The sequence below is a fragment of the Dermacentor andersoni genome, chromosome 7, assembly GCF_023375885.2.
Source record: "Dermacentor andersoni chromosome 7, qqDerAnde1_hic_scaffold, whole genome shotgun sequence".
Lineage (NCBI taxonomy): Eukaryota > Metazoa > Arthropoda > Arachnida > Ixodida > Ixodidae > Dermacentor > Dermacentor andersoni.
Genome location: NC_092820.1, coordinates 153,825,264 through 153,839,619, shown reverse-complemented (window position 1 = coordinate 153,839,619; position 14,356 = coordinate 153,825,264). Strand labels below are relative to the sequence as shown.

Sequence of the window (14,356 nt, the reverse complement as noted above, 5' to 3'; positions counted from 1 at the left end):
CGAAAAAAATTATATGTCTATGAAGAACAAATGCATAGTGACACTCCAAACCAGAAGAATTAATCACAGCGCGCAGAAAAATGCAAATAACCGAATCGGTTAGTTAACCAGGCAAAAGAAATCATCGCTAGAAGAAATCACTACAATAGCAGGATGAAGAACGTAGTTTATTTATATGCATTCAAACACTGTCCACCTTTGCAATAGCTCCATTGCGCAGCAACACAGTGCTATCAAACGTTCTCGCCAGTTTGCGAACTTATCCTGCACGTCTTCTCTCGGGAAGTATTTCAAGGGCGCCCATTCTGTGATACGAGCTCGACTAAGGCAAATCGTGCCAAGTTGTGACTTTTGTGCACGGTCATCAATTCTGAAAACGGAGTGAAATGAGCGGCAGACTAATCTGACGAGTAGGGTAGACACCAAGTTGTTTCTGGCGAGAACCTCGCTTCTGCGTATAATGATCTTTCACAGGGTGCATTGTCGTTGCGCAGCATCCAGGTCCTCGCGTGCCTAAGATCGGGCCGAACATTCCCTTTTTTTTAACGGTCTCCCTCAGGCTCCCTAAAACTCAGCAGTATAAAGCCCGCTGATGATAATCTGGGTCATTCGGGACAAATTCCTGATGAACAATGCCGTGAATGCCGAAAAAACGCGATGACCATGCACTTTTTCGAGCTGTGTGGGCATGCCTAGCCATTTTTTTTTTTCTACGGTCGTAGAAGCATGGTGCCTTTTCCACAGCGGCGACTGTTGCTTCGTCTTAGGGTCGTATCCGTACACCTAAGTTTCGTCCCTATATATCGGTGACCCTCGACGAAAAAGAAGACAGGTCATTCGTAAGGATTAGCTCCCGCTCATTTCGCTCTCCTCCCAAAATACTAAAGCCCAGCTTAAAGGTCCCCGTTTTCATACGACTGTCTAAATCAAGCACGAATCGCAGGAGGTTGTTCGGCTCGTTCCGGAAAAGAGGTTTCCAGTACATATTGGCAAATGGAAATGAGCGCTGGGAGCGCCGTATTGCCGCGCAAGGAGATTATTTCAAAGGTGACAGTGTCTTCAAAGCAAATAAATAAATTACTTTCTTCAAAACAGAGCCAATCTCGAAACTGTTTAGATAGCACTTGAATTAACTCCACTGTATACTGCTTCGTCACCTTACATCTCCTTCTGCCTCTTCGTTTACCCCTCTGAGGAGTAGCAGACTAGAGCCATGCTCTTCCGATTCACCTCTCCTCCTTCCCCCTCCACCGTAAAGTAATTTACGCCTTTAAAAGCTAAAAAATGGTGTAAATCGGTCTCACGCCCTCACATTAAAAAAAATAAAAGGTGTAAGGTTGTTAGCTACGGACCTATTTACACCCTTATGCACATTTGAGGGTGTAAATTATTTGACACGCGCTGTGTCGTCTGGACAGTTAAGGCGTGGCCCTTTGCCTACGCTTAAAGATGGCGGATCCTGGCCGTGTACTTACTATCGGACCGACGATGCTCTCGCGTTCCCTCCGCAGAGGGCTAGCCGTCGTCCCGTCGTCGTCCTCCGCTCCCGGTCCCATGGGCTGCACACTCAGCAAGAGCCTCTCGTCGCTGGTCCGCGGCGGCTCGGGCGGCAGTCGCAACAACAAGGGCAACGGCGCCGCCGAGCCCGTGGGCGACCCGCCGCCGCCGCCGGCGCCGGACCCGCGCCACCCGCTCACCGCCAGGCAGATCTTCAGCATCACGAAATCCTGGAAGGCCATCGCCAGGGCCATGGAGCCCACCGGCATCGAGATGTTCGTCAGGTCAGTCTGCGCGCGGGCGTTGTAAAGTAATTTTACACCCTTAAAAGTGAATAAGGGTGTAAGGCCACCCTACACTCAAAAAGGGTGTAATGGGACGAGCTATAGACTCGTTTACAGTCTTGTCCACTTTTAAAGGTATAAATTATTTCGCAGGGTGCGGCTACATTAAGGGATAAAATGGACATGGTAGAAGATGAAACGCTGCGAGTTTGGCATTTCAAGCTTGAGTTTCATTGTTGCTGGGTGAAGTTGAAAGCTGCGCGTAGAGTTGGCAGCTCAGTTGATTAAGCATTCTTCGGGTTGCAACGCAGAGCAGATGGGTACGCAAGAACGTCAAAACGGCACCCGCCGAATGCGTGTTCTTTTTTTCATCATTTTTTTCTTTTACCTTCTTGTACTGTCGTCTGTACTGCGCTGCAGCCCCCGAAGGATGTGGACACTTTCCCGTAATGGCGTGACTTCGACGCGATCTTTGCGCGCGTGGCTTACGCCCAAGGCCTTCCGTATGCGCAGACTGTTCCAGGAGAAGGGGGACCTTCTGGACTTGTTCGAGAAGTTCCAGGCACTCCGCACGAAGGAGTCACAGCGCGAGAGTATGGAGCTGGCGCAGCACGCCTCCATTGTCATGACCACGCTCGACCAAGGCATCAACGCGCTAGAGAACCTCGACTATTTCATGGACTACCTGCACAACACGGGCAGGTTACACTTCAAGATCAAGGGCTTTAAGAAGGAATACTTCTGGGTGAGTAGCCTCGTTACTATTCCCGCGTTCACTATTCGGTGGCTCACAGACATGCCAGCAAACGATGACTACAGTGTCAGTGCGAGTAATATGAGTGCACATTTCAACGTAAACACAAACGCTAATGTCATGCGCACACACGCACACCCTATGGGAATGCCTCACAGCCGAAGAGAACCCCGCCGTACTAGTACACTAAACAAATTCGCCCAGCTAAGGAGGAATTGGCGCGCCAGTTGGTTGAGCATACGTGAATGAACGGCAGTGCACTTACGGAGACATATAATGAGAAAATCACCCAGCACTGCTCCCACATTACCGAAGGCTTTGATTTCGGTCATACCAGGTAGCGCCATAGCATCTAACTTTGACATTGCGAAATGGTGTAGTAAATGCCTCATCGAGGACATGCGTGCAGAGGGAGGGTAGCCGCTTCACGTACGTCAATGTAGAATAGCCTAAGCCTTATACTCAAACTATCTTAGTCAACTTTACATAGATCCCGCAGTCTTAATTTCTCGCGCTATGTTACACATAGACACCTTGAGAGTTGTATGGCAAAGCTTCTGATCCAGGGACTTCTCTCTCTTCGCAGCACATCGAGAACCCATTCTTGGCGGCCGTGTCCGAGACCCTGGGTGATCGGTACACCGAAAATATCGAGAACATCTACAAGATCACCATCCGCTTCATCCTCGAGACGCTCGTCGAAGGCTTCGAACTGGCCGAGAAGGAAGCCACCGCGTAGCGATAACGTCGTCCACGTTCTCGCCCACCTCAGCCGCCTCACGAAGGAACTGCCGTGTACCTGCGAACAGGTCCCACACGCGCGCATGGAGTCACTGAGTAGCGCAGAGTAGCAGCCTCTGCAATGCCAGCCCGACAGCCCGCATATCGCCTGAACGTTTGCCGCCAAACCGTTGTCGTGAACCTCGCAGATGGTTATAGCACAGTCCCCGAGACTGCGGGACGACGTCTTCGTCTTTGATGTTGCCGGTCGTGGCGGTCATGAGGCTTCGGTCATCGCGTTTCTACCATTGAGGGATTGCACGAACACTGCGCAGTTTCGCAAACTGAAAAATCTGGTTCTTGAGGCTGTTGCTGGTTCCATTTAGCTGATCAATTTTCGATCCCAGCTGCCCGTTGGCGTTTCGCCCGTTCGTTTCACCTGCATGTATGTTGTGGGGCGACCTCGTTCCATTGTCCGAATGTGTGGTGTCTTGATCGACGGCCAATGCTACGCGTTCTCAGCAACACGAGTACGCTGCGGAGTAAGCGTTGAAAACTGCTTGAAATCGGCCGCGACAGCTGTCTTATATAGATGTAAACAGAGGCTCTCCGACGGTTCGGGTTTCTTGCACAGAGAGGGGCTGTCAAACGCCAACAGCGTACGTAACGCACAGGTGATGAAGAAGGGTGGGCAAACGCCTCAGGTTTCGCGGCATTCAGGAGGTCACTAATCCGCGCAGTCACTAATCCGTTCAGTGCAGCATTCAAACATGGTTGTCCAAACGGGGATTTCGTGGAGCGGGGTCAAATATAGTGCCACGACGAGCTGCCGAGAAGCGACTGCAGTTCGGCCGTCATGCATGGTCCATTCCTATAGCGCTGCGTTGATGGTAGTTCAGGGAAACTGCGCAAAGCAGCCATCTTTGAGGAGTGAATGGTGCGCAGAGTGTTGCACGGCCGCGCCCGACCGCGAAGAAGCTTATGTATTCACAAGTGCAAAAACAGGCATGCACTGCCGTTTGTTTCGAAGCCAGCCTCGCTGCCTATGCAGCGGTACGACGCTGCTGTATTCAACGCTGGTCGCGGGACCCCTACTCTCTCTTATTCAGTGACTCTTGAAGTTGTTCTGAAGTCTCGCTCGCTCTCGCGTGCGGCTTCGTGCGTGACGTCACTGCGTCGCGTCATGGCGCAACATCAAGACCACCGCCGTGCCACGGTTTGTTTCTTCGCCATACGTTGTCGCTTCACGCGGTTGATTCCTGCCTGGAAGTTTTTTTCGATGAAGAAGAAAAAAGGGAAAAAAAGATTTCTTTCGCGCATTTTGTTTCTGTTTTCTCACTAAGCTCTGCGATTGCGCAATCGTGTACTGCAGCCTGTCTGTGTGTGTGTGTGTGTACGTGTCAGTGCGCGTATGACGTCAGAGGAAGTAACGACTGCGACCGGTCTGCGAGGATTCCGTTTTCGTCAGGGCACGCTCCATCGCCTGGCCACGCCTCCGGCTGCCGGACTTCCTCCCACGCACCGCTGACTGTGACGTGTGGACTTCCGTGACGTTATTGCGTTGCCTGTGACCTCAGTGTGTTGTTCTGCGTCGTTCTGTGTTTTGTGTGCAAGATGCAGGTCGTGGAATGCGTTCTTCTCTGTGGAAACGCCAGTACATCGTAGCCCTCCCTTGTCCCGTGTTTCGTGCAACGTTATTGTACATGTTACGTATTCGTCGACATGAAAGCCAAATGCCTACCGTAATCGCGCCGAACTTATTCACGATAGTTTTCGAGGATTGGTCGTCAACACATTTCGGTACAGTATTAAGAAATTAGAGCGTTCGCCTCACTGACCTTCAGAAAGCAATGCTGCAGGACGACGAAGGGGTCGGATCTTTTGTGAGCGCACTTTTCGGCCTTACGAAATTGCACTCAGAAAACGCAACACTGGCCGCTAAGACACAGTTGCTCAAAAAAAGAGAGATTAAAGGTAGGCTATGAGTTTACGGGGTCCGCGAATGTAATGATCTCGTAATTGGCCCGAATCCTTCATTACCCTGGTCTTCGCAAACATGGCGTGCTGGGATTCCCAATGCAGCAATTTAGCTAGCTTTGCTATCTATGCTTAAAAGACGAGTATATACGCAAGCCAACATTAAACTTCTCGAACCTTGTCTTGTGTTTGTACGTTCCGTTCGCATTGGCACCAATAAAGGTGAAGCTAGCATATCGGACAAAAAAGCAACGTAGCAAATTTATTAGGTAAACATCGCCTGAATGCGTTCTGTTACCGGCACGTAGTAGAAAGAGCAGAAATTAGGCTTAAAAGACGCACCCCAACGTCCGCGTTTCCATCTAGTCCAGGACGCAGGTAACGTGTGGAATTCTCTCATTATCAGAACCCTCCAGTCCACGGCCAAAATCCTGAATTATACCTGTATTCTAATCAAGTTGAAGGACGTGCCAGTCCAAAGTATACAGGAACGGAAGCTGATGAAGAGTTCAAATTATGCCGTATCTGGAAAGTCCCGATCTCATACTTAGTGTTCCCTAAATTTCCTTCTTACATCCCGTCCATTGTAACACCTCTGAAAGCGAAACTTTTCAAAAACAAACGAATATTGCTGCTCTTTCAGTGACGCGTGGCCTGAAAAATTATGGCAACACTCGATGCATGCCATCGTGCGACATTCTGTTTCCGCAAATTCTGAAACCTTAAGCGCTGTCACAGTTCAAGATTCATTCGAAAGTTTACTTAAAACCGGGACCTCTGCTTGAACAAAAACTGTCATTCTACAAATTCCTTTATCAGTCTTATTTCTTTTATTGCTTCAGAACTTTGAACAAGGCAGAATGACGACACTATCGAAACATGTATTGTGTTAATATCAAAGCGGTGTAAAGAAAAAGCAAGACCACTGCATCATAATCCTTCATAACGGCACGGTCCAGAGCATAACTTTCGTTTCTTTTACTTGGCATTTATTTTCAAGATTGGTAAAAAGTTTCTATCCCGAAAGCTTTTTCATTAAACGTTACGTCCGTACTTTGTAGTTACTTGTCATCCTGCGGTTCACTTATTGACTACCTGGGAAAATGCCAGAAGCAAGCTTTTTGTATCTTACTTGACAATAGGTAATGTCCAAAACATGTTGGTCATGACGTGTTTCCGGCTCTAGTAATTGCTTCTGGTGCATGCAGTCAACAAAAGCGTAGGCTTCGTAATCTTTTTCTGTTGCTCAGAGGGCCAGCACTATATCGGGAGTGTAAATTAGCGGATGATCGAGGATATGTATAATGAAAGTAATTATGTTACAAGGGATCAGTAAGATACGAACCGCAATGTTCCAGACAGAGAAGTCATTCTTAAGTTTGAGGGCATTATAATTACCTTCACGTCGAAGGTGACCTTGGGATGTACGGTGCGAATGATGTCCGGGTGCCAAACCTAATTTAGTACAAATTCATCATTTACGGACGATTACGTTTAAGAGGTGAATCATTACCGTGTGGTAAAGCAGAAACTAAGCGAGGATATAATTCTGTTTAGGCCAGGCATTTCTCGATGCGGATGGTATGCACCTAATGTAGGCGGAACGCAGATATTCCATCCACTAACTACGCAGAAACTAAAATTTTGAAAGGCGAGGAGCAACCGGCCCCACGCACGAGTTGGGGTTCTAACGTGTTCAGACATCATCTTAACACGCTCCTGAGCTTCTGCAAAGTCATTCGCCAATCTAAATTAAAAATTCTGTTTGATTTGCTGGTCTGCCTTATTTGTAAACACAACTGTGTAGAGTCTTTGATTGGATCGGAGACGCTGTGGTAGCTACTGATTCTCGGCTGCGGAACAACGTAAAATTTTTCATCGACAGCTCATCTCTTCGTCTCTCTTTTCTGCACTGCTGTCTCGGCAGGTGAAATTAGGGAGTTTTAGCCCACCGCCGTATACCATTGCCTATACTGACTCGGCCACCTGGCAGCCTTTGCGAGTGGTAGCTAAACTGTGCTGGGCATGACACCTCACACGGTTTAGCTAGCCCAGTCAAAACGGACAGGTAGGTGGCTGGAGGGGTTAAAGCATTGTCAGTGCGTGGTAGCGGTTCGCCTGAACTCTCTATTATCTCCGTAGGTTCGAATCAGCTCGACGAGCAATTAACGTGCTCGTCATCGCAATCCTTCATGTTGGTGCACGAACATTACGATGAGGTGTGAAAAAGGTCGCCAAATGCCGTAGCAGGTCCCCTTCTCCACCCCCATGCACACACCCTTCTTTCGTGCATATGCACTTCAATTCCGAAATCCGCGGTCAACGTGGCTTGCACTTCAATCGCTGTTTTGTCACTGAAACTGCAACTTTGTCCTTTGATAACGTGGTTGTATTGCCATTAATATGCCCACTTCAGATCGACATCTTGGTGTTAACACTATCTTCTGTGTGGCAACCAGTGTAGGGTGTCTCATAAAAACAATTAGCTATGAATGACCTGCACGAGAGATTTGAAGTCTTCTTGTGAAAGCAAATGTTTTCTTAATGCCCTCTTCCGTACTAAATTGACTTCGCACATACGGGTCACCCTTTCGAACTGAACCTGACTAACACGGAATACGGAACGAGTAATGCCTCACTACTAAACAAAACAAACGTGGTAGCAAACGATCTTTGTTGTAACTCGCTTCGTTCTAAATCTATACTCTATTATCTGTTTGTAACAAGTATTCCAATCAGCTATTTCTACATTCGTTATTCTGCCTGAGATGCATCTGCAGAGGCATATTCACGTGCAGTATGACATCATTTTATGACCTCCCACTTACCCTTTTGTCTTTTCAGTGTGTTTGAAACCTGATTGCCTTCGCAGTACCTTCTTCACGGTAACTGCGTTGGCGAGTTTACGAAAGTCTTAACCCTTTAAGTTCATACTGGTCGCTTAACTGACTAATTGAGTTCTTTGTTTGGTGTATAACATCCGTGTTTTACCGCTGTCCACTTCCGTATAGTAGGTAAAGAAACAAATGTAATCTGTGTAGCCTTAAGTGATTGTGTTAGAAACGGTTCAGCAACTTGTGTTCGAACGTATTTTTTATGACTAAGTATTCATCGCTCTGTGTAGGAAAAGAAGTAGATGAACTAAACACTAATCCATATTGCCAGTGTCAATGCTGCTTGTTAATATAAGCACTGTTTTGTTTTGTTTTGCTTTCACTTATATTGGCCCAGTGAAGTAGCACTGCAAGCGGGACCAGTATAAGTACAACGCTATCCCAGTGAAAGGCCAATGTTGGTTCTGCACTAGGTAATCACTGGTCCTGCTTGTTGCGCTGCTAGGGGACAGGTAAGCGTGCTTCTAACGTCGAACAAGCTGTTGGTGTACGAACTAGTCACTCGAAAATTCTTTGTAAGCCTAGAAAGCTTTCGTGAACTAAGTGGCCTCGGAAGCCGTGTGAATGTGAGATTAACCTTCTAACAAAGTAAGACGATACGTGAACATTGCGATTGAAATATTGTTTGCAAGTGTATTGTGAAATCCTCGCGGAAATATGTGAACGTTCATGTTGTACTCCCAGCGCAAACACTGACAAGATTCGGTGTTCATCCCGCCTAACAGTAGTGAGGTGTTTTAGAGTACATGTGGAAGGAAATATGACCTCCCCAAAAAGCGTGTTTATTTTCAAGAAAGATGATTTGATAACCCTGAATCAGTGTGCTGAGGTCAGCTTCTCCTCATCGAGGAAAGGAGAAAGGCGACGAAGTGTAAGGGATATGGAGTCAACTGGAGTTAACTAGAATTTAAGAAGTTGATGGAGTCGAATGCCGGTTTTACCATAACAAAATAAGTTTCGGGTGTTAAGTGCCCGTTCACAAGACACTTGAAGATTAAATTGGCAATGCGGATGCTTGCCGCCAGCAGGCTGGCAAATGTTAACGCTTTCATCGAAGCATACATGACCGTGATATGGATAAATAGAACAAAGCCTAATAGAAATGCATACCGGTTTGAAAATTTTGCAAAAATTCGGCAGTTTTAGGTACCCGTTAATGAGACATGTGAAAAATTAAATTGGCAGCGTGCGTGCTTGCTGGAAGTGGGCCTACAGGCACATTTGAATGCTTTCATTCGAATGTAGAGTGACACCGTGCAAGGCAAAATCGTCATGTATTTGGTAGGTTTGTCAGTGTGTTCGCGGTTCGCCAAAACCCCCTTATTAGTTAAGATCGGGAACAGCGTTGTCGAAGGCACATTCACTGCGCCTGCGCCTAATCAAGGTATGTCGGGTGCTTCACTATCCAGGAAATGAAAATGATGAAATCCTTAGCGTTAATACAAATAACGCAGATCTCTGCTTAATGATGTAAGGATCAAAAACACCAATTGTTTGCAAGCGCTGTGGTCAAGTATGATAAAAGAAGAAAGCCGGCAGCTTGGCTTCCACAACGCTGTTTGCGACAGAAGAGAGATTCTGCGTCTTCAAAAAGTGTGAGCTTGATGTTCTACCCACTACGCGTGGATTGCTGCTTGAGGTTTGTTTGAGTGCTCGTTTTGTTTAGAAGGAAACTAACAAAGCCTTGTCGTTGCGTTTTTTTTAAATTCTTTCTTAGACTTGCTCTTTCTTACTAAAAGTACACGACATTGTTTAACGGTGTTCTTCCTTGTATGAAATGTTGTTTGTAATGTGTTCTTTTCTGTATCTCTTTTGACCCCTTTTGTCTCAAGTATGTGAGTTCGTAGTTACAATTGCCACAGTTCTCGTCAAGCGGTTTCATACACATTTGCACGCCGTTTGTGATGTCTGGTGTCTGGTGGGCTTCAAGTGGCACTTCTTTATGCTTTCGGCTGCAACTTGAAGTTGCGGCTGCATTCCGTATCTTCCTTCGTTCCCTTGAGGATATTCATTTCTTTGGAAGCGTCCTTGCTGCAAGTAAGCTGCGCTGGGAGTGTACAACGTTTCCCACCGTAGGGTAGCAAACCGGATTTAGGTCTAATATTAGGTTTTGGCTTTTTTTAAATCCTATTTTGGATGGCTTACTTACAGAAAATGCCGAAAACCTTCGGCCCACAATATCACTGCTCGAGAGAAAAGGAGAAAAGAGGCTAACCAAACATGAAGTTGAAAAAGAAAGGAAAAGACACAACTGCGTTTGCGACTATGTACGGCGAATCAGTGCCGCTTCTCTGCGCAAATCTTGCGATACACGGCCCTGAATTTCATCTTGCCATTCCTAAACACAAAACCGTCCACATTGAAGCTCTCTGTCACAGGGGTGCGTAATTCGCCATGACTTTCAGTGACATTTCAGTCCAGGAAGTAAATAATTCTTGTAAATGCATTCAGTCTGATGCTGCGTACATATAACTAGCGAGACAAATAAGGCACGCTTTGTAATGTTGCTGTCGTTCATCGGTATTGGAATATTAAGCGCTGAAAAAGAAAAGGAAAGGAGTGTCAACACGTCTGGGAAACTCGGCTTCATGGTCTGGTGTGTCGCCCGGAGTCGCATATCCCGTGATGACGACGCAGTAAGAACCGGGAAAAACTGTCGAACATACCGGGGCAGGCATTCGGTGGTTTTTCCCGGCCGTGTGTCTGATGTGGGGTGTTGAATTCTTATAAGGCGACATTTGGGGACGGATACAACCGTGACAGCGCGCGAACCACAAACTTGAGGTCACAGGGCCTCCGCCTCCTTGTTCAACGGCAGCGTGGAATAGGCTGGTCGAGCAGAACCTATCGTATGCACATGTACGACACACTATATATTCGCTTGTTGTATATTTACATACCTGTATGCAACCGCGAGCTCATTCATATATCCGAGCTCGTTGATATTATATATAGAGTGTGTTTGTCAGGTCCCGGCGTCTACGCCAGACGGAGAGGACTGATTCCGCTGTGTTGTCAAATCCATCATCTTGTCAGCCGTGATTGGCTGCCAGGGCGGCTATGCCGTCTCTGATTGGCTCAAAAGCACAAACGTGGTGGACTTCGACTCTATCCGTTTGTGGCGTCCCGCACGTCGGTGCCAACGTCACAGACGGAAATAAAATGGCTTGAGGGTGTCCGACGTTTCCTCAAAGCCAAGTCAAGACGGTGACAGCTACGGTGACGTTCGTCTCCGCAGACAGCCAGGGAAACCTAATTTGTAACCTTCCATATGAGAGGCGCGACGAGGTAGCGCGGTCTATATTCACCGTCTGTAACTTGTGTAGCGTCGTGTAGCAGCATCCTTACGTATCCGTATATACAATATGCATATTATATCATAGTGTATGCGCACTAATTCTCACATCGTGCAGGTCGTGCCAACACGGCGTGCGCTAAATGGGGCTTAGCTCTACGCCGTACGTTGACAAGTCCTCTCTCGGCTTCGTATGTGTAGCCAAGTCTGTTATATCGCGTCTATCATATATATCTAATTTGGGTCTGTTCGCCTACCAGCCTACGCCGAGCTGACCGGAAGACTTGCAGGAGGAGACATCGAAAGGTTTAATGATAAAAAAGGCAAAGAAATCGGCCCGAGGTATACATTCCTCTAGATAGCTACTGTGTTCTAGGGAAAAAGGAAGAGAGAAAGGAAGAGAAACAAGATGAATGACGATGACGACAGATGGATCAGGCGAGACACATAGCGAGAAAGTCGACTCATGGTTAAGTATACAGCTAGGCCTTCACTTTTTTTTAGAAAAGCCATGTAAGGTAGGTAAATAAAGCCTACCACGAGTTGTAAGCGCTAGATATTCTCGTATACATTGTCTACCGCACTTGCTGTAATGTTCTGGAAATCCACAGACTTACTCTAAATGCTGTGATTATTGTTGCATTGTCGCTGTATCACATTGTGACTTTTGGCTGGCGGGAAACTGCTGGAACGTTACTGGAATATCGAAGCATCTGTGCTCGCTGTTCGCCCCTATTGTGTGGAAGAACAATTGAAAGAGGATTTCATCGCAAGTTCGCATTTTGCGTTTATCAGGAATTTATCCGATATGTCGCATACTGGAGAGTTTGTTACAATGTGCCGGAGCTCGTTAACGCTTGGGAAGCGTTGAATACAACCCCGACTTGGAAAAAAAATTTATCCCTTTGCAGTTGTATCCAACGCTCTCTTTTCTTATATATCTGCTATACTGCCAGTGCGTTAAAAGCCAACACTGCCACATCCACGGGTCTTAAGCGCCACTGTTGGGCTGTGGTCATTCGTTTGCAACGCTTTATTCCGCGAAGTGAGGCTATGGTTGTTTTCAGACGTTTCTACTGGAAAATTGAAAACACCGCACCGAGATCAAGTAGTGTCATCAAACTTATGAAATCCATTAGATTCGGTTACCGACGTATATAGCTATATGCTCTTAATCTCCCTCCCTCCCTCTCTCTCTCTCTCTATCTCTCTCTCGCTTATTATCCATGGCATAAATTGCCATATTGTTTTAATGCTACCACTTCTTGGTAAAGGCGCAACCACATGGAACGCGTTTTTTTCTTTCGCCGTATTTGCAGCGCGTCGCCCGGCGTCGGCGCGTCCTTTGATGCTGCGCTTTTACGGCGCTGTAAAATCGGTTAAAACGTGTTCCATGTGGTTAAAAACGAAGGCCGAAACTCCGCGACCCGTATTTCCACCGTGATAACGGCTGGACTATTGCGTGCAGCAAAAAGAAGGACGTGCTGACGCCGGGCGATATACGCCGATATTACGCGGGAAATACGACTCATGTGGTTTGCTAAGGCGCCCATATCGTAGCGAGCTCTAGGAGTAGCCACGGCAAGATGAGCCGATTCAAGCTCTATCAAGACGACTGTGCTACCCGGCTTTGGGCTGCTGGAGCCAACATGTGCGGTTGACAATGCGTGCCGATGCCACTTGGAGCACGTCGCGGTGATGCAGCTGACACCAGACATCACGAGCGGTTCGCTTTTACAGTCTGTTGCTGTGCATGTCTTCATACGTGTGATGCTACAAGAAAGTTGGTGTTCGGAAAGGCACTGTAAACGGCTTTGTTGTGTGCGCTTGTCGCTGGAAAGGCCGCGCGTTGGTATACCTATATATTGTATGAATAATGTTAAACGCTAATCTAGAGGTATATACCTATACACATATGTTATATATATATATACATATAATGTGGGTGGCTGACTATTTTGTTTTTGCTATGGTAATAAACGATGAAAGAAAATGTGGTGTTGCTTCGACGCGGCTTTGCAATGACCGTTTGGAAAAAAAGAAGAGGACATGTCCGAGGTTAAGCCGTCGGAAATGCGTCTGCGACTGAACTGTAAGTATACGTGCAGTGATACAAGGGGTCACGTGGTTACAAACCACTCGTCTGTCTGAAAATCCATAGTCGTAGCGGGATCTGTATATGTACTCGGTGATAACCTCTGAATTCAGAACAAGCTCCGCCCACGAAACCGCACTGCACGAGGTTCCTTCTGTGCCTCCGCGCTTTGAAAATGGTTCGTGTGAGACGCCAATGCTGAAAAGCGATCATCTGCGAGGTGACGTCACGGAAACGCGTGAACGTTATCGGCTTGGTTTTATAATTTCTTTAAAGTATTTGCTATATACTGCTTACTTCCTGCACAAAATCGAAACATGCAAGTATCTGTAACCATAGCCACAAGGCTATAGTAGAGGGTCTATAGCAAAGTTGGAATACAAGCTAACCGCATACAGGACAAGTATTATACATCATTATATTGGGACAACCCGAGAGGAAAACATTAACTTATGTTTCGCGCCCGAAATGAAATATTCAAGATCTACACTAAATAGGCGAAAGTCGTAATTTTTATTTTCGTTAAATAACTTCACAGTTTTTCTTCCCTGTTTTTTTTTTAATTTAGAGGTCTAATAAATAACGCCTAACCCCTAATAAAAAGCCAAAATAAAGCTAGAATTCTTACACAACTTGATATCTTTGGTAATTTCATTCCATACGAGAGTGCCACAAAGTTTAAGTATCATTTCCCCGCATGTATTTCGGCACAGAGGTAAGTTCAACTTGACCCGCCGTGGTTGGCGTTGAGCTGCTTTGGCGTTGCGCTGGTAAGCGCGAGGCGGCGGGTTCGAATCCCGGCCACGGCGGCCACATTTCGATGGGGAGCGAAATGTAAAA

General features: G+C 46.8%; 1 protein-coding gene across 2 annotated transcripts in view; it reads left to right on the top strand.

Annotated features, from left to right (window-relative positions):
* The window catches only part of LOC126533510 (neuroglobin-like), a 268,407-nt gene extending 254,993 nt beyond the window's left edge, over positions 1-13,414 (top strand). For both annotated transcript variants that reach the window (XM_050180682.3, XM_050180681.3), the window contains exons 4-6: positions 1,512-1,781; positions 2,295-2,526; positions 3,122-13,414. In XM_050180682.3, the coding sequence (XP_050036639.1) occupies positions 1,555-1,781; positions 2,295-2,526; positions 3,122-3,274 (612 nt within the window). In that variant the 5' untranslated portion in view covers positions 1,512-1,554 and the 3' untranslated portion in view covers positions 3,275-13,414. The remainder of the gene's footprint in view (positions 1-1,511; positions 1,782-2,294; positions 2,527-3,121) is intronic.
* The last annotated feature ends 942 nt before the right edge of the window (positions 13,415-14,356 follow it).